Source organism: Ambystoma mexicanum, chromosome 9 (genome assembly GCF_040938575.1).
Source record: "Ambystoma mexicanum isolate Mex_15411 chromosome 9, UKY_AmexF1_1, whole genome shotgun sequence".
NCBI lineage: Eukaryota > Metazoa > Chordata > Amphibia > Caudata > Ambystomatidae > Ambystoma > Ambystoma mexicanum.
In genome coordinates this window covers 742,966,457-742,991,267 of record NC_090931.1, presented here as the reverse complement: position 1 = coordinate 742,991,267, position 24,811 = coordinate 742,966,457, and the positions used below count along the sequence as shown (strand labels likewise).

At 47.6% G+C, this 24,811-nt stretch overlaps 1 protein-coding gene across 3 annotated transcripts in view; it reads left to right on the top strand.

The window, feature by feature from the left end:
* The window catches only part of HIBCH (3-hydroxyisobutyryl-CoA hydrolase), a 1,493,921-nt gene that overhangs the window by 1,240,107 nt on the left and 229,003 nt on the right, over window positions 1-24,811 (top strand). For all 3 annotated transcript variants that reach the window (XM_069615663.1, XM_069615664.1, XM_069615665.1), the window contains one exon: window positions 9,093-9,174. In XM_069615663.1, the coding sequence (XP_069471764.1) occupies window positions 9,093-9,174 (82 nt within the window). The remainder of the gene's footprint in view (window positions 1-9,092; window positions 9,175-24,811) is intronic.

The window sequence follows — 24,811 nt, the reverse complement described above, 5'->3', positions numbered from 1 at the left end:
TTACCACAAGCAAAGAAGAACCTATTAGGGAAAGTAAATCAGGTACTTCTTCAAAGAAGGAACAGAAACTCCGAAAAAATCACTCAGAGACAGAACTAGCTGGTCCATTCAAATTTTCAAATGAAACTGGTGTAAGTTGCTATGCAAATATAGCAATGAATATTGTATTTCAATTGCCACCAATTATTAAAAATATTTACTTACACAGTACAGACCAATTGTGTTTGCAAATGTTAGTCCTTCATAGAAACGCAACAAACAATCCTGACAGCACGTACAGTGTTCACGGAATAAGACAAGAATTGGACTACTGTGCTGGAATGGTGAGATTCACTATAAACTCACAAGAAAATCCACAAGAATGTCTAATGTACTTACTACAAGTACTGGAAAAAAAAACATACCTATAAATGAAATCTTCCAGATTTCATACATGTGGAAACATACATGCACTCTCTGTAACAATGTGATCCAGGAACAAATCCCAAATGAGCGATTTGTGTATGTATCCATACCTAATTGTGAATCCATTCCATTTCAGCAACTTCTACATAATGTAAACCATGGCAGATTATGTACTATGTGCAATTCAGATAATCGCTCCACCTTACTTAAAGAAACACATAGTAACTACATAATACTAATGCTTCTATGTTAGAATGCAGATGGTACCAAAAACAACTGCAAGCTGACTGGATTCACACACGGTCAAGTGTCACTTCGTAAGAAAACCTTTACAACTATAGGTATAATTTACAACGCAGGAGCTACACCAATGCAGGTCACTACACTGCATACATTAAAAAGAAATGTGGATGGTTTGAATGTAATGATAGCACCATTACTCTAAAGCAGAGATTGCCAGCTAATCTTACAAATGCGTATTTAATCTTCTTAAAGCCAAAATGTAATAACTAATGTGTACTTCAACAGTAACAAAAATTCAAGTAAAAGACTATAAACAGTTAGAATACGCCAACAGGTATCTAACTGCCCAAGAGTGTATAACATCCACACAGATCAATGAATACCAGCGATCCATAACAAAAAATACACAGTTAGAATACGCCAACAGGTATCTAACTGTTTCAAAAAATCTGCAACAAGCCAACAGACATAACATTATTCAGAAACAACAAGTAAACACGCAAAGAAAACAAAGAAATAGTTGGTAGCATAGCAAAGAAAGGTTTTTTTCATCTGACAAGGATTTTTTTCCCCCCAGACCCAAGGATTTGAAAAACAAACACAGAAACTGAGCAAAATGCACAGTACACTGGTTTGTAAACTAAATACGAGGGTAAAAAAAAACTAAAATGTCTATCATACAATGTAATACGTCCTTATAAAATACAAACACTAACATGCTCTTTTCTTTTATCACAGAAGTTAAAAAAGGATATTTCCGCCAAGTACTAAAGTCATGTAAGAAATATATGGAATCTCAACAAAGTAAACAGTAAGTATAGTTCCACACATGTCATACATATTTTAATCTATACGTCTAATCTATGGCAGTAATATGGTGCAGTGGCTGTAGGCAGGGCCTAGCGTCTTGGATGTTTAACCTACCACCTACACCCTGCGGCCAAGCAACCAACACTATAGGTCCTACCCACAACCATCGCAGCATATCAAAACCATGGTGCTTATCATTTCACTACTTACAAGTTTACTCTTGGGTGCACGGTCCTACGGCCATGCACCCAAGACTCTCGGTCCTGGCCCCAACCACCTGAATGATGTTTGATACTACGGGTGTATCTATAGCTGTAATATGCTGCATTAGTTGTGGCCAGAGGCTAGAGTCTTGGGTGTAAGGCCATAGATATTTGAATGTATGGGAGTGCAGTATATAAAACCCATAGTGGCTTATAACTCCAGTGCTTATAACTTTGATCTTGGACTGTACACGCTCCCCACAACCATCTCATTGATAAGCAATACCACAGCCATGCACCCAAAAGTCTACGTCCTGCCCACAACCACCGCACTATATAAAACCCATGTTGGCTTATAACTTCAGTGCTTATAACTTTGTTCTTGGTTGCATGGCCTTTGGCCTCTAGCTCTAGCTCCTGGCTCCTGGCCAGAACCACCACACCATATATCACCGATTGTGGCTTGTAACTTCATTACGTATAAATTTGGTTTCGGGGCATGGCCTTTGGCCATGCACCCAAGACTATAGGCCCTCCCCACAACCACCTGATTGATGTTTGATACTACGGGTATACCTGTAGCTGTGATATTCTGCTGTGGTTGTGGCCAGAGGCTAGAGTCTTGGGTGTAAGGCCATAGATATTTGAATGTATGGGTATGCAGTGGCTTATAACTCCAGTGCTTATAACTTTGTTCTTGAGTGCACGCTCCCCACAACCATCTGATCGATAAGCAATACTACAGGTGTATCCATTCCTGTGATATGCTGCGGTGGTTGTGGCCAGGGCCTAGATTCTTGGAAGAATGGCCTACGGCCATGCACCGAAGACTCTAGGCCCTGGTCACAACCACCACAGCATATTACACCCATCGTCGCTTATAAATTATAAGCACACCCATAGAATGAAACATTTTGACTGTAGCATGTACTCAATTTGCACCCAGAACTCTAGGCCCTGCCCACACCTACCAGACACATAATCAATTGTATGGGTGTGATGTATGAATGTGATATGCTGCAGTGGTTGTGGGCAGGGTCTACACTCTTGGGTGTATGGCCTACAGCCTGCAGCCATGCACCCAAAAGTGTACGTCCTTCCCACAACCATCGCACTATGTCAAACCCATGTTGGCTTATAACTTCAGTGCTTATAACTTTGTTCTTGGATGCATGGCCTTCGGCCATGTACCCAAGACTCTAGGTCCTGCCCAGAACCACCACACCATATCGCACCTATTGTGGCTTCTAACTTCACTACATATAAATTTGGTCTTGGGTGCATGGCCTTTGGCCATGCACCCAAGACTCTAGGCCCTCCCCACAACCACCTGATTGATGTTTGATACCACGAGTATATCTATAGCAGTGATATGCTGCAGTGGTTGTGCCCAGACGCTAGAGTCTTGGGTGTAAGGCCATAGATATTTGAATGTATGGGTGTGCAGTATATAAAAACCATAGTGGCTTATAACTCCAGTGCTTATAACTTAGTTCTTGGGTGCATGGCCTTCGCCCATGCACCCAAAACTCTACGTCCTGCCCATAACCACCGCACTATATAAAACCCATGTCACCTTATAACTGCAGTGCTTATAACTTTGGTCTTGTGTGCATGTCCTTCCACCCAAGACTCTACGTACTGGCCACAAGTACCACAGCATATCGCACCCATAGAGATGTATAATTTCTCTACGTATAAGACTCTAGGCCCTACCCACAACCACCTGATCGATATGCAATACTACGGGTGTATCTATAGCTGTGATATGCTGTTGTGGTTGTGGCCAGAGCCTAGCGTCTTGGGAGTATGGCCTACGGCCATGCACCCAAGACTCTAGGCCCTGGCCACAACCACCGCAGCATATCACACCCATGGCAACGTATAAATCAATAGCACACCCATAGAAACAAAAAATGTAACTACGGCATGTACTCAATTTCAATGTTCGCTAACACCACGCTTGTCCTTAGAACAGTTTCAAGTTGCCTGCGCACAGCACAGACTGAAGTACTATCCTTATGAGACCCCTTATTTACAGTACTTACAAACATCCCGGACAAGGCGGGCATAGGGAATACATCATTACCACCTACCGCCTAAACAAATACAGTATTTCACCCATCTCTTACTCTCTGAACCTCCCCGAGCACTCTGACACACCAAAACAGTTTCCGATATAGCATTTCGCCTCTTGTGGCCGCCGCGCTGTCGGCAGTTCCAAGGTGTCGGGCGCATCCAAACAACCTGACGCACATCACGGCTCACTGCAGCCAATCGGTGGCGACGTCGCATGTCCGCGTTCATGACGCCAGCCCCTTAGCCAATCGGTATCTTGTCCGTGGAGCGAACAGGGAAGGGTGACCGAGGAGCGGACATAGATATCACTAATTTTTTTAGGCCTACTTTTTGGTCGTTTTAAAGGAAACTACTCGATGGATTGTCACCAAATTTACAAAAGCACGCTTTTGGGACCAAGCCCCTGTCCCTGCTGCAAATTTGGTGAAAATCCATCCAGCGGTTTGGCCTGTAGGCATGCGCAAAGTTTTCCCCCCATTCAGTCTATGGGAAAAAAAGACGTTTTGGACCCCCTGGACCAAACGTCACCAAAATTTGCAAAAAAATTCAGAATGGCCCATATAATTTTTTGCAAAGTTTGGAGAGGATTCGTCCAGGGGGAGCAGAGTTATAGGCCGCCCAAAAAGTTTTCTTCCTATGGAAACAGCAACTTAACCATAACTACACAGCCACTAGTGTGGCTGTGTAATATATATATATATATATATATATATATATATATATATATATAATAGGTGCAGACTTGTGAGACAGCATAGGTAAGTGGGCGCAAAGGCAAGTGCTGGGAGTGAGCGGAGGATGCAGGCGTTTGGGGGTGAAGGGCCAGGACCCAGAAGGACACATAAGGGCCCTGATTACTAGTCTCAGCAACTGTGGGGTTTAGTAAAGGAGGGAGAGGGGGAAGGAGGAGGTGAAAAGGAAAGTCTTGAGGAGCTTCCAGAAATTGAGGAGATCCAGCTCAAGACGGCGAGGAAGGGGGAGGCTGTTCGAGCAGAGGGAGCCAGCTGAGGAAAAAAATCAGCCACCAGCATGCTGTTCAGAGAAGCGCTTGATATGCAGAGAGTTGGTGCAAGAGGAAAGTAAGGATCTGGAGGGAGAGTATTTGGTGAGAGCCAGTTGTAGATAGAGTGGTCCCTGGCCCCAAACAGCCTTATGGATGATGCAAAGAGATTTGAATTTGATCCTTGCAGCAACCAGGAGCCATTGGAGAGATTTTAGGGCTGGGGAGATGCGGTCCCTGGGTTTGAGGCCAAGGATAAGTCTTGCAGTCCTATTCTGGATTAGTTGAAGAGGGCAGAGGGAGCAAAGAGGAATATTAAGGAAGAGGCTGTTACAGTTATCCAGCATGGAGAGAACTAGAGCTCTGGAGATATTGAGCTTCTGGGGGAAAGTGAGGAAAGGAAGGATTCCATTGAGGAGGTGGAGTTGGAAGTAGCCCTTCTTGGCAAGGTCCTGGATGGGAGGGAGGAAGGAAAGAGAGGAGTGAATATGACTCCAAGGTTTCTGGCTTCAGATGACGGAGAAGGGGTAGAGCCCACATAGGGTGGCCAGAGTGAAGGGAAGAAAGAGGGAGCAGGAGTCGCAAAGGGGAAAGATCTCAGTCTTGCTCATTTGAGACACACCAGGACTGGATGGCAGATAGACAGTCAGGAATGATGAAGGAAGTAAGGAGAGGATTGGAAGGAAGTTTGAAGAAGAGTTGTGTGTCATCTGCATAATACTGGAAGTAGGGGGAGAAAGTGGCAATTAGGTGTGGAAGTGCAGCAAGATAGATTTTAAAGAGCCAGGGGCAAAGGTTGGAGCCCTGGGGAATGCCACAGGTGGAGATGGAGATGGGAGAGGAGAAAGAGCCCAGGATAACCTAGGAGGGACGGTTAGTGAGGAAGGAGGTCATCCAGTCCAGTGCCTGCTCCAAGATACCAAGGGTATCATGGAGCCGTTTTATGAGGACGGAGTAGATGACCGTATCAAATGCAGAGGAGAAGATTAAGTAGAATGAGAACAGCTGGAGAGTGAGATTCAAGAGATGCCAGCAGTTCTTCACAGGTGATCAGGAGAACAATTTCCGAGCCTCTGGATGCTCGGAATCCAGATTGATTGACGTGTAGGCAACCGACAAGCTCAGTATACTGTGTCAGTTGGGGGGAAGACCAGCTTACCCAAAAGTTTCCCAACGAAGGGGGCGATAGAGATGATGCGGTAGTTAGCCAGACATGTGGGGTCGGCTGAATGTTTTTTCAGGTGGGGGCACACGAGAGGGGTTGAGGGAAGAGTGGAAAGACCCACTAGCAAGAACATCATTGCAGAAATCATCAAGTGCAGGGGCAAGAGAGCAGATATTGTCCTTAATAGTCCTGGAAGAACAGGGGCAGACCTGTTGGGAAGAGACCTTCATAGAGCGGACAACTCTGGTGACCTCATCGGATGTGATAAGGTAGAAGGAGGAGAGAGTGGCAGAGGAAGGGTGGGAGGCCACAGCTCCACAGCTGGCAGGGGGATGGGAAGAGAGGGCGTGGAAAAGGAAGAGAGAGTGCTCAGGATGCCCTGAGTTTTTGCAGTGACGTGTGTGGCCAGTACATTGCAGAAGGCCTGAGAGGGAAGAGGCGATGTGGAGACTTCGTAAGGGTTGGCTCGTTCCTTGCAGATTTGAAAGAGTTCAGCTGTGTTGTTGGATGCATCAGAGACACAAGCCTGGATGTGGACCCTTTTCTTGTAGCGAATGGAGAGTCGGTATTGCCTTTGGAGAAGGCGACAGGCAAGTTTGTTAGAGAGTGAACCTGAGGTCTGCCACTTCCGTTCCGCTGCTCTGCACTTGCGTTTTAGGGCTTCAAGTTCAGAATCCTACTAGGTGTTTCGCTTGGTGGCATGTTTCAGACGGACCCTCATGACTCGGTCAAGAATGTCGAGGGTGTTAGTGATGGCAAGATGGAGGTTGCTTAGAGCGCAGTCAGAGGTAGAGTCTGCAGTAGAAGGAGAGGGGGGATAAAGGTGGATGCGAAGGCAGCAGCTGACACTTGCTACATCAGGTGAATGTCTGTGAATGAGGTTGGCAGAGCTGGGGGAGGAGCAGTCAGAGGGCAGAGTGGACCCAGGTGAGAGGACAGGATGGAGTGGTCTGACCAGGAGAGCAGGGTGGGGAGGAGAGCAAAAGATCATGTAGATCAAGGCATCAAGAGTGTGTCCAGCCGAGTGGGTAGGACCAGAGGGGAGAATGGAGAGGGAGAGAGAGGTGCAGAGGTCACAGAATAGAGTAGACGCTGTGATTGAGGAGTCAAAGTGGATGTTGAAGTCACCCAAGAGAAGGAGTATAGAGGTAGATGTGAGGAGAGAGGAAGAGAAATCAGCCCATTCTGAGAGGAACAGGGTGATAGAGCCAAGTGGCCTGTAGATAGTGGCAATGGTCAGGGAGGAAGTGGGAGAGATGAGCAGCTTGCAGACCAGGCTCTCGAAGGAGGATTATGGCTGGGTGGTTATGAGGAAAGAGGGGACCCACTCTGGGAAGATTAAGGCAACCCTACCGCCAGCATGTTAGGGCTGGGCTTGGAGATGATCTTGTAGCCATCAGGGAGAAGGGAGTCAAAAGCAGTGACTGAGCTGGCATTGCACCACGTCTCAGTAAGAGTGAGGATATTGAGGTCAAGGTCTACAAGGAGGAAGCAGATGTCGGCAGAGTGTTTATAGCAGAGCAAGCATTAAGCGTGGCTAGATGCAGCAGGTCACTGCCTTTGAAGTTTTTCCGATGAGGGGTACAGGTACGTGGTACACCAGTTGGAGGAAGGGGGACAGGGAGAGAGGAGGAAGGAGTAGCAGGTGCAGGAAGGAAGTTGATGAGGGACGGCAATCGCTGGTCGAAGAGGAGGAGGAGGAGGTTGGGTTGAGAACCCTGAGCCATGATAGTGCCATTGCGATAGACATTAATGACACACCTGGATGATGAGAAGCCCACCAAGAGTACTTCCCATCTAGTGCCACCATTAATGGGTGAGGATGTAAGAGGAGAGAGAGTAGAGATAAGATGAGGAGTCCAAAGGTCTGGAGAGGGGACAGAAAAGAAGATATCAGTGACAATCTGTCTGGAAGTTGTGCTGTGGTGTCTGCAATGGGTAGACCTGCGTTAGTGGTCAGGATGTCTTTTTCCTTCCAGACTTCGTGAGAGAAGGAGGATAGGTGATAGTATAGCAGTTAAAATAGTTAGGGGAGGTGATGAGTGCCATAGGGGTGGCAGAGCGATAAGGATGGAAGATAGAGGAGAGACTGCACAGCACTAACACAAACTCACCAGGCGGCCTAGTAGCCAAAAAGCGAGAGAAGAGATGCAATAGTGACACTTGAGTACCAAATATGGGGGTGAAAAGTTGTTGGAAACGCACCGGGATTCGAATTTTACCAAAAGGCACAAAAATGCAATGCAAAATGAGGTGAAAGGTTGTTGCAAACACACCAGGATTAATTTTTGCCAAATGGCACACAAATGCATTAAGGAGAAAGGATATAGTAAGACATTGAAAGCCAGAATGGCATAGGCACACGTAGGCTCAATCAAGGTGTGAGTTAGTAGAAGGCATAGCAATGTCCAGGACAGGGCTCACAGGTAATCGTATTGTGGGGAACACAGCTTCAAAAAAGGCACACGTTTGTGGGCTGGCTGGATGCATGCTGGGTGGCTGTTTCATGTGGCCAGGAGGTGGTAGAGCACAAGGTGCTTTTGAGGCGAGATGTGGGTGCCCTCCAAGTCCCTCTAGGCCGACCCAGGCTCAGACAGGAGCCTTAGATGGTGGGCCTTGGTGGTGGGCCTGCTTACTCGCCTGCCGGCGACCAATTGGCTCAAAGGTGCGAGAGTGGCCAATCACGACAGCCGCTGCAGTGAGAAAACAAAGAGGCACTCCGGTGCTAGGGAAAGATTGCAAGGCGGTGGCCATGTTGAGAAGAGGAGGCCTTTGCAAGTATCAGCCCCACTGGACAATGGTTGTAGTAGGCCAGAGGTGCCAGCAGCACAGACAATGTTAAAAAACACACAATTTAATGGGTAAATACCCAAAGGGTAAATTAGGTTCAGGGGTGCATTTGCAATGGGTGCTCATCAGACTTTGCAGGAAATACAGTCATAGCACGCCAGGGCTTACCTGGAGATTCTGATGCAGTATTTTAGATCTTCCGCCTCGTGATCATCTTTCATAGGAGCACGCCTGCAGACGCAGGCAAGCCAAGATGGAAAATGAGAAAATGTAGCAATGCCATTTCAGGTCAATTAAAGAGATTTTAGTATATTTTTTGCTTGTACAAATCTTACTGATGAATGTCATTAAAATGTGTCTGCTTTCATAAACACCTTGTTTGTTTTATTTCCTGCAGTTTATTTTCAGGAAATAGCATTGAGGAAATCTTTGGAAACCTGAAGCAAGATGGTTCTTCCTTTGCATTGAAGCAGCTTGAGGTAAAATATTTCAGATATCTAATTATAGTAAAACGATATGGCACGTATTTTGGTATCCATTAAAACATAGAGCACTCATGTTCTGTTAAGTTCTGATTAAGTGCTTCATCCCAAACATTTTTATTTTGGAATGCATCCATAAAGCATGGATACAAAAACAAAATCTTCATTGCAGCATTGCCGGTCAAAATTGTATAATCTTCAAGCCTTGTTCAAATATTACGTTGCATGTCCTATGTACATTACTTGTAGCAAAAATAGGCTCATTTTGCTTGACAGAGTTTCAAACGAGTTAAGCAATCTGGCCAATCAGTTTTAAGGAAGGGATTTTTAAGATTTAACTCGTCAGGACACCTGTACCACTGGATATTGAATTGTTCTCAGGTAATAGGGTGGCCAACTTTTTTAAATCATTTTGCTGGACACTTAGGACTCACATTGTGTCAATGACATCACCTGTGGTCTGCCACAATTGTTATTTAAACAATCGGTGAATGGCCATTAACGCTCTAACACCCAGCTTAATTACAATACCTTGCCCTTGGGAGGTGATGGTCACGTGTTTTAACTGGGAACATGACTATCACAACCCAACAAAGAAAACATAAGTATTGTAAGAAAGTATAATGTCAGTGCATTAACAGCAGGGAGAGCAGTGGCAGCACCAGCGCGGCCTGCAGACACGCAAAGCAGCCTGGGTCGAGACTGCTAAATGAACGCAGGCAGGGCTTTTCCTGTCTATCATAGGACAAAGTCCTCCAAAACGGGACAGTCCCGCAAAATACGGGACAGTTGGCCACCCTAGGCCTGGAGGGTTTCTAGTGGCCTGATTCGGTGATAACGTGTCATTCTTTCTCTGTGACCTGATGTTGTCCCCCAGTCCCAGCCTATTCACCTCCTCACCACACCAGTTGACTTTGCTCTTCACTGCTCCGCCATTAGCTCAATCCTCCCACACCATCTTGACAACAGCCTGATGGTTGTTGTTTTAGTGTCTTTCGGTAGCTGGCCCCACGTCTCCAATGACATCTGCACACTCTACTTCCCTGCCTTTCCATTCTCATCCCCATCTCCAGGGCCTTCTTCTATTGTAACCCCTGCCTTGGGCCTGCACTGTACTCTGGTCTGCCTTTATATTCTTCTCCAATCTCTGTTTCTTTATCTATGCCAACCTCTGTCCTCTCCACTCCAGCTTGATATTTCTCATATATTCTCATCCAACCCCTTGTAATTCCACTCTGCCCCCCTCTTCCACCTCATAAACCTTCCACTCCCTTCATTTACTCTTCCTGCTTCCATTTTCACTCTCTCCCCATCTCCTGATACATCAGCTCTCTTTTCACCTCCACCTTTCTCTATCTCCCCACCCCCTTCTCCTGTATCTTCAACTCTCTCCTTACCTCCTTCGCCACCTCTCCCTTCACCTTCTGATCTCTCTGCATCTCTCTTTCTCCATGCCTGCTCACTCTGCTGATCCACATACCCACAGTCACTAATGCTTCCCCTACATATTTATAGAGCCCCGATCCTTCCCCTTTTGCCTGGGTTATTACCCATGACCTGCATGTGTGTATTGATGACCCTTTACTTTGGCGATAAAGTGAATATTCAGGTTATTTCAGTGTGCCCCCAGCCCTGTGGTCCGTCATGCTGACATAGCATTCAGTATGTCATTCCCCCATCTTGGATTTCCCACTTGTGCACATGTGCGGTTCGAGTGGGCCAGGAGGTGTTCTGGTTTCACTTGCAGACTGAGGCACCTGGGAGAGCAGCCTTATGTTGAACACTCAGGTGGGGGATATTTTTCACGTTCTTTGTCATTGTTCTTCTCTTACGGGTTTGCATAAGCACAGGCAGCAGCAGTCGTTTTTGACCCCCATATGGGCTGAGTTTACAGGTCCTCCCGTTCCTTTTCCTTCATTGCTATTCCCCTCTCATGGATATTAAATCCGCGGGCAATGGCAGTAGCTTCTACCTTGCATAGGTACTGCTTAAAAGAGCCAGCAGCTGGAGTAGACTTCATGGGGTGGTCTCCTGTTCCAGGCCCCTGGTGTTTCAGGGGATACATGTGATCTTCCCCATTACACCCCTGGGTCCCGCAACACAGAGTATATGGTGAGGCCATGACCTCGATTACCTCCTCTCCCCCACTCCCTCCATCCCAGATCCACACCTCTCCATGAACAAGGAGAAGACATAACCATAGTGGCATACACCTGTATTTTATTGTATTGTATTGTATTGTAGTAGTCATTTATATAGCACCTTTTCCTATTTGTATGGCCTCAGAGTGCTTTGTGGTAGGAATGCCCACGGGACCGCAGTCCAGGTATGGGAAAGTTCTAAGAGGAGGCTTAGGATGCGTGTGTGCATTTGGCCAATATTAGCATTAGGAAGGCTGGCAAGGCTACAGTAAGCAACCCAAGAGGTCAGGCATGTGGCGTGTCGGTGAGGGAGGTCACGACAGAGCGCTAGTGCAGGAGACTCGATATGTACCAGCTAGACCAAAATATGTTGTAGGTTGTCGCTGTTTTCTAATGGAAGAGGTGTTGAGGCAGGTCTGGTTTTTCAACTAGACTGAATTTGTCGTAGTCATAGCTGCATTCTAAAGTGTGTGGCAGATGTCCACCAAAGTGCTGCATTTATTCAAACCTTAAGCTCAGATGGTGCTTTGCGTTTGATGTCGCTGTGTAATCTGATCTTCTGTGAGGAAGAAAAAAGCTAGCTACCTTCTTAGACTTTTTTAGGCACTATTGACAGGCTACCCTGAAGTCTTCCAATTGCAATCGGCTGGCTGTCCCAGAGCCACATCTAGGTGGGCTAGACAGGCTACCATAGAAACTAGAATGAAGGGAATTATCTAAGTGCAATAGACAGGTTACCTTTATAGTCTTAGTACGGTATCCAGATAAAATGTCGAAAAAAATAATGCCGGAAAAAAAGAAAAGGTTTGAATGTGTTTTTTTTATTTATGTTTTTTTGGGTTTAGTTAATAAAAATACATTGTAAATTAAAAAAAAAACAGGGGAATAGGGGGAAACCCCATTAAAAAAAAAATCATTTTTTTCTCGACATTATTGTATTCGAAAATATGTCATTCGACATATTAACTATAAACCTCTTAGTACATAGCTTCCAAATGCTATGACCACTAACTCAAGGAGTCTACTAAGGGTGAAATCAAGGATACCTGCATATAAGTACTGTGCGTTTCAATAGCTAACCTAAGCAGTTATAAGTGTGATGGAGGGTTACCAACATATATCTTCACGGTTCATGGGCAGGCAAAACTTTATAAGGCATAAATGCTCTAAGGATAACACAAGTGTAAACCTGCATGTGCTTTCTATATAGCTGCAACGCAAGTCTACCTGCATATCTAGGTGCTATCCCAAAGGATGTCCTTACAGATGTTGTAAATGTGTAGGCGAGCTAATACCAAGAAACTCTCAGGTGCAGTGCCAAGGCCCCGGAGTGGTGGCAGGCTATCCTGACTGAACTTAAAGCAAAGAAGGTGCTAACCTACCCCCAAAATCCATCTAAGTGCAAAATATTTTCTACCCTCAGCAATCTATCTAAGTGTGCCATGATTCCTAGCCTTGAAGATCCCTCTAAGTGGGTCACATTTCCTACCCCCAAAATCCCACTCGGTGTGCCCCATTTCCTGTCCATAACAATCCTTCGAAGGGATTGTGTCCTCCGACGTATTCCTTATCTTAGATAGAAATCCTTCAGCTTTGCTGGCCTCGGAAAATTTTTTCGCCAGAGGGCGCTGCGCGTCGATGATCGCCGAGTCGATGACCCTCGACGGCCTCCGTGCCGACGTCGACGTCATCCTGCCTATAAAGGCCGCGCGCAGCGTCCGTTGCTCAGTTCCGTTTTTCCGCGCTTCGTTGTGCCTCGGAACACCGTTGCTCAGTTCTCGTCAAGATAACGTATATAATAACTACTATTTACCTCGATATCGATGGCATCCTCCTCCGACCCGACGACCCCTCGGTCCGGTTTCAAAAAGTGCCGAGACTGCGGGAAGAAAATGTCGTTGACGGACCCTCACAGGGTCTGTTTGTGGTGTCTGGGAATCACGCACCAGAGTTCGGAGTGTGAGGAATGCCTTTCCATGACGGCGAAAGCCTTGAAGGAGCGTAGGGGGAAGCTCGAGAGAGGTAGGTCAACTTTAACTTCCTCGAAAGCTTCTTCGGTAGAGTCGAGACGTTCGTCTCCTCACCATAAACACTCTCGATCTAGATCACGAAGTGGCTCCCACCACTCGTCGACATCGAGACACTCGAAGAAGAGACGTAGGAGATCCCCTTCGTCATCTTCGTCGAGTTCTCCTGAGAGAGTTCATTGCCCCACAAAACGCAGCTCGCAAGCTGAGTGGGAGGAATTCAGGATAAAGATGCTAAGCGTCTTCGAGAAAGCGGCCTCGTCCCCCTCGAAGACAGCTGAGGGTGATACCCCGGGTAAAAAACCCAAAAAATCTAAACGCCGCGAGTCGCAGTACCCGGCGGAAAAGTCAACCCGAAAGCGCCTCGAGCCATCGGGAGATAAAGCATCATCGACGCCATCGTCGAAAACTCCTTCGAAACAGAGGTCGGCGCCATCGACGCCGTTGTCGAAGGATTCATCGGCGCATCAGTCGATCGAGTCGACGCCGACGTCGACGCCGATATCGACGCCGGTGAAGGAAAGAACCACGGCTACTCCACAGCCAACGGTTAGACAAAAGACCTCCGACTCGACGCCGAGAACGTCGACGTCGTTCTCGAGCAGGACTCCGATCCTTTCGAGTTCTTCGAGGCCTAGTACACATTTCTCGACGCTTTTCACGGCGCCTTCGAGTACTTTCACGTCGGTGTCGACGACATCGACGTTTTCAAGGCCTGTGATGATGGCTCCTTCTGCATTGGAAATGGGGTTTATACCATTCCAAAAACCAATGTATCCCCCTTTAACCTCGATTTTTGAGGAAAGGGAGGATTCAGACCAAGATATTGATTTACAGAGGACCACATCACCAGAGCCAGAGACTTTCGCCTCTGAGGAAGGAAGATTAAAAAATCTTCAGGATGCACTTCAGGAAGCTAGTGGCTTGGACACTTCTCCTGAAGCAGAATTTATCAAACCAGACCCAGGAGAACATGCGGAGACTCCATATAGAGCTCTGATGTCTAGAATCATAGAATTTATGGGTTGGTCTGCACCTTCTCCTGCCTTTCAGCAGGATGACCTCACTGACATACTGGACAAGGGCCCACAGGAGGATCCTGTGGTTCCATTTCACTCTGCTCTACAGAGAAGGATTTTGACAAACTGGGAAACGCCAGAAATTATCCCGGCAGTAAATAAAAAACTGTCAACAAAATACAGGGTGGCTAGTTCTGACCCTGAATATTTGTCAAAACACCCTACTCCTGAGAGCTTGGTTGTACAGGCTGCAACCTCATCAGGCAGCACATCTGCATACCCCACTGCTCCGCAGGATAGGGATGACAAAAAGTATGATGCCATGGCTAAGAAGGTTTTTTCTGCCTGTAGCATGGCGTTAAAGTCTATTAACGCGACCTGTACGCTCGCTAGGTTCAGCCACACCCTTTGGGAGTGCGCTTCATCAGCGGCTGACTGCCTCCAAGAAGGAGAGGAAAGGGACGCATTTTTAAACATCATCAGGGATGGTAAAGATGCGATGTGCGAGACCCTACAAACTGGCCTAGATTCTGCTGACAGTATCAGCAGGGCCATGGCGGCAAGTACCACAATCCGCAGGCATGCGTGGTTGAGGAAGTCTGGTTTTGCCTCTGACGTGCAGACCAGGCTTTTGAATATGCCCTTTGACGGTTCTACCCTCTTTGGAAAGAAGGCGGATGACAGTTTGGAGAAACTGCAAACGTCCAAGGCAGCAGCCAAGTCATTGGGAGCTGCTATCCGTCAGAATACCTTTCGTCCTTCGGGATCATCGTGGAGAGGACGGTCCTTTCGTTACTATTCCTCATATGGAAGGGGCAGGGGACGACCGGCTCAAAGAGGCCAAGGAAGATTTACCCGTGGTGGACGGGGTAGGGGAAAGAAAGCCGCACCCGCAGGAGCAGGAGCCACTTTACCTTCGGCAACTGCATCAGCCGCTTCAAAACCACTCTGAGGTCTCCCCTCACAGAACACCAGTAGGGGGCAGGTTAACTCACCATCTGACGGAATGGCAGGCTATTACGTCAGATGCTTGGGCTCTGGAGACAGTGGCCCAAGGTTACTGCCTGCCCTTCCTACATATCCCTCAGAGTCATCCACCGGGGAACAACCCTTTGAAGCTTCCAGATCCGCTCCTCTTGCAGGAGGTTTTAGACCTGCTAGAGAAAGGTGCCATAGAACTGGTACCTGTAGCGGAAAGGAACAAGGGTTGGTACTCCCCCTACTTCATAATACCGAAGAAGGACGGAGGACTGAGACCCATCTTAGACTTACGGGAATTGAACAAATTCCTCCGAAAGGACAAGTTCAAGATGGTGACTCTCTCTCAGATCCTTCAGGCCCTCCAGCTTCAGGACTGGTTGGTATCTCTAGACCTCCAGGACGCTTATTTCCATGTGCCGATCCATCCCAGGCACAGGAGATACCTGAGGTTCGCAATTGGCAGCTCTCATTATCAATTTCGAGTTCTGCCATTTGGGCTAACCTCCGCCCCGAGGGTCTTTACCAAGCTAATGTCGGTTGTGGCTGCAAGTCTAAGGAGGGAAGGGATTCATGTCTACCCTTACCTAGACGATTGGTTGATCAGAGCTGTATCTTCGGAACAGGCTCAGAGACAACTAGATTATGTTTGCCACTTCCTTCACAAGCTGGGCTTCTCCCTCAATTTAAAGAAGTCACAGATGATACCATCACAGAGACTCCAATTCATTGGAGCAGTCCTGGACACTTCCCTGGGAAAAGCCTTGCCACCAGAGGTGAGGGCTCGAGATATTCTGCAGATGGTCATCAGATTTCAGAATGCCCAATATCTCCCAGCCTACGACTTTCTGAGGTTGCTAGGCCTCATGGCATCCTGCATATTCCTCGTGCCGGAGGCTCGCCTGAGAATGAGATCCCTCCAGTGGGCACTGAGAACTCAGTGGTCACAGTTCTCAGGAAGGATGACAGATCTCCTTCGGATCCCGGTCAAAGTAGCCCGAGACCTTCAGTGGTGGGCCTGTCGGGAGAACATCCTGAAAGGAGAAATGTTTTGGCAACCATGGCCGGAGATAACAGTAGTCACGGATGCCTCACTCACGGGGTGGGGAGCTCACGCCAACGACTTGACCATCAGCGGTCGTTGGTCTCCATCGGAGTCCAGACTACATATCAACCTGTTGGAGCTGAGAGCCATCAGACTAGCGCTGAAGGCTTTTCTGCCGTCTGTACGGGGAAGAAACGTCCTAATAATGACGGACAATACAGTGGCCATGCACTACCTCAACAAAAGAGGAGGCGTAGGCTCACTACCACTGTGCAGAGAGGCGATGCAGCTCTGGTTTTGGGCAATTCAGGAAGGAATCTCTCTATCGGCAATTCACCTAGCCGGAGAGAAGAACTTGACAGCGGACGCTCTGAGCAGGCAGAGCACAGTCTCTCACGAGTGGGAGATAGCTCAGGAAGTCCTTCAAGAGATCTTCGCCCTTTGGGGAACCCCTCAAGTGGATCTGTTCGCCACCAGTATCAACAGGAAGTGCGACAGATTTTGCTCAAGGGAATTTCCCCCGAGAGGAGCTCTAGGAGATGCGTTCGTAGTGGACTGGGAGTTCCCACTTCTGTACGCGTTCCCTCCGGTCCCTGTCATTCCTCAAATGATCAGGAGGTTGAGAAGGTTTCGGAAGACCATGATCCTAATTGCCCCGGATTGGGCCAGGAGAACGTGGTACCCGGACCTTCTAGACATGTCCATCTGCCCTCCAATTCGACTGCCATACAGAGAGGATCTTCTCTCGCAGAAGGAAGGTCAGGTTCTCCATCCAGCCATCAAGACCCTCAACCTTCACGCTTGGTGTCTGAAAGGTTGAGGTACAAGGATTGGGACCTTCCGGATGATGTTATGGAGGTGTTGCTTTCGGCCAGAAGGCCGGCAACTAAAACTCTATACCGCTGCCGTTGGAACAAATTTTGCAGCTGGTGCAGAGAAAAGAATATTGAACCCTTTTCTTGTGGTACACCTATGGTGTTGTCATTCTTACTTTACCTGGCTAATTCAGGCCTACAGGTTGGCACAATTAAGGGCTATCTCGCAGCGCTATCAATCTTTAAGCGCACTGCAGAGGAGCCTTCATACTTCAAAATTCCATTGGTAATACAATACCTAAAAGGATTAACTAATGTTTATCCCCCGAAACCTTTTCAAGTTCCCTTATGGGATTTAAACCTAATTTTAAACTTCCTAAAGGGTGCCCCTTTTGAACCACTACACTCTTGTTCATTGAAGCTTCTCACCCTCAAAACTGTTTTGCTAATAGCATTGACATCTGCTAGAAGGGTTAGCGAGTTGCAAGCCTTATCGTGTAAACCTCCACATACAATCTTTTACAAGGACAAAGTTGTTCTTCAGGTGAAGCCTAACTTCCTCCCGAAGGTAGTCTCGGAGTTTCACATCACTCAGAAGATTATATTACCTTCTTTCTACCCTCCTCCTCATCCGGGGAAGGAGGAAGAGAGACTGCACAGGCTGGACCCTAAGCGAGCCTTGAGCTTCTATATCAGCAGATTGGCTAAGATCAGACAAGCAGACCAACTCTTTGTAGGTTATGCAGGACATAAGTTGGGCCTTCCAATAACAAAACAAACCATCTCCAGATGGATTATTTTAGCCATTCTGGAGTGCTACAAATTGGCAGGAAAGGAGCCTCCTCAAAATCTAAGGGCTCATTCTACCAGGGGTATCGCAACATCCTCAGCCCTTCAAAGAGGGGTGCCAATTCGAGATATATGTGCGGCTGCCACATGGTCGTCCGCACATACATTTACCAAATTCTATAGCCTGGATTCCTCCTCTAGTCAAGAAACTAGATTCGGCAAGGCTGTGTTACACTCTGTCCATTCTGGAAGGGTAACATAACTTTTATTACTCCCGCCTCCAGTCACAATACCACTGCTATGGGAGTCTATCTAAGATAAGGAATACGTCGGAGGACACAATCCCTTCGAAGAACTAGTTACTCTTACCTTGTAACGTTCTTTCGATGGGATGTTCCTCCGACGTATTCCTTATCGACCCTCCCATCCATCCCCGCAGTATGACTTCCTGTGGGTTTGCAGCCTATGCTCCTTCAAGGTGATTAGTCTAATCCAAAAACATTACTGGGGACTACAAAACGGAACTGAGCAACGGACGCTGCGCGCGGCCTTTATAGGCAGGATGACGTCGACGTCGGCACGGAGGCCGTCGAGGGTCATCGACTCGGCGATCATCGACGCGCAGCGCCCTCTGGCGAAAAAATTTTCCGAGGCCAGCAAAGCTGAAGGATTTCTATCTAAGATAAGGAATACGTCGGAGGAACATCCCATCGAAAGAACGTTACAAGGTAAGAGTAACTAGTTCATCTACCTGAGCGCACCAGTCAGAGCAAAGGAGCCCGAGGGCTGATGTGTGATTGTTTGCAAACAGTGGACTGGGGTTGTTAGCAGGGCGAGCCACCGCGACAATGGCTGGCATCCACCAGAGGGATTGTGTTATCAGTGATAGATGTGTGCAATGGAGGCCGCCACGACAACAGCCGGCATCCACATGTTGTTGTTTCGGTGAAGGTGAGGCTGGTGCTTGTGAAAGAGGCTGTGGTGATGGAAATTAGGTGGGGAATAGCATTACAGGTTATAGTAGGGAATAGCCAAGTTTTAGAGGTGGTTATCTATGCAGAGGATGTGGAGAGGAAGCGAGTTCCAGATGGCAGGGGCTTGGATGGAGGAAGAGGATCGTTCCAATCTGGTGGGATAACAAGGTGACGAGGTGAAGCGAAGAGGTGTGGTTGTGACAAATAGGAGCATATAGAGTATGTCCTGTGAGCAGAGTGCCAGGTTTATACTTACTCTTAATTATCTGTGATAATTGGTGTTTTATTTGAGTTCTGAGAAGCCAAGTTAGGTTGGTAACTTGGCCTTGCCGAGGGAGCCTTAGGAGCTAGGTTGGGGGATAGCCAATTTTTAGAAAAATGTAAAGTGTTTCTGGGTATTGCAGATGATATTTGAACGCAGATTCCAGAGTTTGATGGTTTGGACTGAGAAGGGGGAACACCTGCATATTTTCGAAAAGTAAGAGATTAGTATTTAAAGTTGTGATTTTGCAGCAAAGTTGCATCTAGGTAGAGAAGTGCTAGGCAGCTGGTAATTTCTAAAACCCATGAAAAGCCTGTCAGATCTGATAACAGCTGTTTGCAGCCAGATGGGCAAGATGTAGTTTGCAGAGTAGGTGTTCTGAAGTGCCTAAATAGAGGCAGATGCCAAATTGAAGTTATGGGATGATCTAGTGCCATAGTTGCTTGGACCTTGGTAGAAGTCCAGAATAGGAAGATGGACCACAGAAACCTTGGCCGGTAGAAGCCAAATTTGACAACAGAGTGAATATGTGTTTGTGAAGAGAAACATTCCTCTAAGGGCAGCTTGTTTTTTCACTCTTCTTGGAGGGGTACCAGGATTTGTAAGCCACAGGAAGGTTGATTGTTAGAGACATAATCTCTGTCTTGGGGCATTACGCTTTGTATCATTTAGGGTTATCTAGCATCGATTTTAATTAGATCCTATCTGCGATCATTGATGGTTGGGTCATGGGAATCATGGGTGTGTGTCATCGTCAAAGTTAAGGTGAGGATAAATGATTGTATCGAGGGGAAGATCCTAAGGTAGAAGTTAAAAAGAACTGGTGAGAGTGGACCCCTAGGGATCCGATGTCAGCATGGACTGAGAGGGAGAAGGCAGATGGTTTGTAGGGAGAGAGGGAGGGGAAAATCTATTCCTATCCCCAACCTTTGTTCTACATCAGAAAAGAGTCATTTGATTATGTGTGCTGTGTTTAAGACAGTACCAGCCAAAATTAGGATAACCCGAGATAATCTTTTGTCTAGGATTTTTGACTTAGGGACATTTATGACCAAGCCACGGTCCCTGAAGTAATCACCTACTACTTTTAACGATCTCCGGAGGCCTATTGCGGTTTAATCCCATCAACACAAGGTCATCAGCGTATAAGAGGTAGTGTAACTTCAAAGAACCCAATCTAGGGGGGTTGACCACAATTCCTGCCCCTATGCAGAGAATGTAGAGAATAAATAGGAATGGGGCTAGCATGCACCCCTGGCGTTAGCTAGTTTCGGCATAGATCCAACCAGAGTACAAGCCCCTTTGACCAAGCCTAATCTTCAATATAATGTCTAAGTGCAATGCCACGTGTGCACTGGCCAAGTTCACTTTCACGTTATGGGATTGCATAGCGATGGCGGCTGAACATATCCCCAAAGGGGAAGAATGAGACGGCTTCTTAAACATTGTCAAGGATGGGAAAGATGCAATGTGCGAATCCCTCTCAGACTGGTATCGACTCTGCTGACAGTATCATCAGGGCTATGACGGCTAGCATTGTAATGCACAGATTTGCCTGGTTGAGAGAGTCTTGTTTTGCTCCAGATGTGCAGTCTAGACTTCTTAACATGCCCTTTGATGATACACATTTTATTTGTCAGCAAGGTTTACGAGAGCCTGGAGAACCTGCAGACCTCCAAAGCAGCAGCCAAATCCCTTGGCACTGCAATCAGACAGCCACAACCATCTCAACCCACTGGTACAGCTTGGAGTGGCAGGTCCTTTCGATATTTCTCCTCATTTGGGAGAGGGAGAGGACTGTTGAATCAACAAGGTCATAGAAGATTCCCCCGCGGTAGAGGGGGAAGAGGTGCTAAGACTGCCCAGACAGCGGCTGCTTTACCCTCAGCCACTGCATCAGCTGCTTCAAAACCTCTCTGACGCCTAACTCCACAAACCCCCAGTGGGAGGCATACTCTCACAGCATCTGAAAGAATGTTGGGATATTACTTTAGATGCATGGGCATTAGAAATAGTTGCCAAGGGCTGCTGCCTTCCCTTTCTAAAAAGGCCTCAGGATCATCCACCGGGGAACAGCTCGTTCAAAGTTCCAGATACGCTACTTACACAGGAAAACATTTTGTCCTGCTGGAGAAAGGGGCTATAGAACCGGCACCTGTAGCGGAGAGGAACAAGGGTTGGTACTCCCCTTATTTTCTAATCCCCAAGAAGGACGGAGGATTGAGACCCTTCTTAGACTTAGAAGACTTAAACAAGTTCCTCACGATGAACAAGTTCAAGTTGGTTACCCTTTCTCATATCCTTCAGGCCCTCCAGCTTAAGGACTGAATGGTATCATTGGACCTTCATGACGCTTACCTTCATCTGCTATCACAGGCACAGAAAGTACCTGAGGTTCGGCGTTGGCGGTTATCATCATCAGTTTCAAATTCTACCATTTGGGCTGACCTCCGCCCGAGGGTTTTCACCAAGTTGATGGCGGTGGTGGCAGTGAGTCTCAGGAGAAGGGAATTCACGTCTACCGCTACCTGGACGATTGGCTGATCAGGGCATGTTCTCCCGAAAAGGCTCTGGATCATCTCAACTCCACCTGTCACTCCCTTCACAAACTGGGCTTCTCCCTGAACTTCAAGAAGTCCCACATGAGACCATCTCAAAGGGTCCAATTAAAGGAGAGTTCCGGGACTTTTTTTTTATTGTCCCTACGGGTCGGCCATGTGTTTGTAAGCATAAATCGGTAGATCGTAGGAAACTTTCCTATGGACCTTACCCGACTTTTCGCCCCTTATCGCACTCGAAATCAGCCTCCATTTTGTGATAATCCTATCATTCCGCCGCATCGAGCTGGCTCACCTGCCTTTGCGGCACTAAATCAAATCCCCCGCCCCTGAGCCTGACATCAGCAGACGCGTACTGCCCATTTCAAGCACGTCTCGTGTCAACAATCGCTGCGCCTCAGCTATTGACGTGTTGCCATGGAAATGGCAGGACGCCTCTTTCCCCAATAAGTATAAACAGACCGTTTCACAACATACAGCAGCAGATTTTCGATTCCATTCCTCTCTCTGTGTTACTTTGAGTATTCTGTGACTCGTTTCAGTGCTCTGGTCAGCTACCTTCGCCGCTTGTAGCCCGTGTGAACAGATACCAGTACCACCGCTATAAATTATTTTACTATCTTTACCGCACAATGGCCACAATAATGCCGTATATGTACGAGCCCGAGTACACCGAGGAAGAACTACTGGAAAGGCAAGCACGGGAAAACGATGGGGATTCGGACGGCAGTTGGGAGGACCAGTCAACGGATGAAGAGCCTGGACCATGTCGCATGGACGGCGTCTCCACCTGGTGCACGTGCAATCGGTGCGAGCTAATGCCAACTGAGGAGGAGAACTGCTGCTGCCGTGAAAATTCCGGGTGCTTGGCCTACATTTCGGAAAGCGAGCAAAGTCAGCAGGAAGGCGAGCAAAGTCCGCAATGCATCACCGAGCTGCCAGAGTTCAGGGAAGCCTGCCTCTCACGGACAGTGTTGAGGATGATGATGGTGCTTATGCACGAACTTCGTGGCACTGTTCGTCCGCGTAATCCGAGTAACGAGTAAGTATACTCTGTTTGTGATGTCAGTGATGCCACCACTATTTCATGGTCGTCTCCCACATATAAAATTACATTTACATATCATTGGAACGCATGTAAATTGGTTCCATATAGTGCATTTTCTAGATATAATTTTTTTCTAAGGAAAATGACATGTGTTACCTGAATCGACATTGATAAGAAAGTTTGGTCAGTTTAATACAGTTTGCATCTTTTTTTTTCACAGGTGGTACAGGCTGGTGGCCTATCGTTGCTTCACTTGGTGGCTTCACGGGAGGCTCGGACACCGCGTTCGGAGAGTAATACCTGCCTGTGCGGTACTTGCCATTAGACAACATTTCCCCAGTGACAGTGGACAATACCGCGGATTTTCCCTCGATGTGCTGCAACCTCAACTTTACAATGTGTAATGTTTATTATTTATGTTTAATTAAAATCTAAAATAAAGCCCAACATATATTTTAACAATGGTTGTTTTGATTTTTTAAATGAATCTAGTGTATATTCTCCTGGGAGGGTGAGGTATTTATAAACTCACCCCCCTGCCTTCCATGTAGTAGATCCTGCAGCCATCCTCTTACATTCAGTTAGATGGCCTCTCCTTGGTGAGGCCCTGCGGCAAACGGGTCTTGTCTGCACGACCACCGCCCCGATCCACCCCCCGCCTTATCAAAGGCAGTTCGCACCGGGGTACTTGAGCTGCTGGCAAGTGGAGCTGTCAGGGAGCGATAAAGGCCAAGAGGTGCCAAAGACCATGTACACTTCAAAGTGGTCTATAGAGCATGGGTTTGTTGTTCCCATGTCTACCTCCAGACCCCGTGTCTCCTGCCAAGCATCCCCCTCACGCTGGACGGCCCCCTGCAATCCACATAAGTGTGTCTCCATTCACGAGTCTTCCTGTGTCTTGTCTGCACGACCACCGCCCCGATCCACCCCCCGCCCTATCAAAGGCAGTTCGCACCGGGGTACTTGAGCTGCTGGCAAGTGGAGCTGTCAGGGAGCGATAAAGGCCAAGAGGTGCCAAAGACCATGTACACTTCAAAGTGGTCTATAGAGCATGGGTTTGTTGTTCCCATGTCTACCTCCAGACCCCGTGTCTCCTGCCAAGCATCCCCCTCACGCTGGACGGCCCCCTGCAATCCACATAAGTGTGTCTCCATTCACGAGTCTTCCTGTGTCTTGTCTGCACGACCACCGCCCCGATCCACCCCCCGCCCTATCAAAGGCAGTTCGCACCGGGGTACTTGAGCTGCTGGCAAGTGGAGCTGTCAGGGAGCGATAAAGGCCAAGAGGTACCAAAGACCATGTACACTTCAAAGTGGTCTATAGAGCATGGGTTTGTTGTTCCCATGTCTACCTCCAGACCCCGTGTCTCCTGCCAAGCATCCCCCTCACGCTGGACGGCCCCCTGCAATCCACATAAGTGTGTCTCCATTCACGAGTCTTCCTGTGTCTTGTCTGCACGACCACCGCCCCGATCCACCCCCCGCCCTATCAAAGGCAGTTCGCACCGGGGTACTTGAGCTGCTGGCAAGTGGAGCTGTCAGGGAGCGATAAAGGCCAAGAGGTACCAAAGACCATGTACACTTCAAAGTGGTCTATAGAGCATGGGTTTGTTGTTCCCATGTCTACCTCCAGACCCCGTGTCTCCTGCCAAGCATCCCCCTCACGCTGGACGGCCCCCTGCAATCCACATAATGCCACGACATATACACGTCATTCATTCACAAACACACCCCTGGTTCGAATTCTTTATAACCCACTTCATATTTCTAATGAGAACTTCTTTGCGCTTTGCTAGTCAACCCGTGAAGGTGCTGGTTATCTGCTCTTCGTCTCTGTGAACTTCCGTGACCACTTTGAGCAAACTCGTCAGTTTGCAACCTGTGAACTGCTCCCTGTTCTACGACAAGAAACTACTCTGATCCCTGCATCTAACTGTTTGTTCGTCAAGGTAAGTCCATGTACCATAATCATTTTGCGT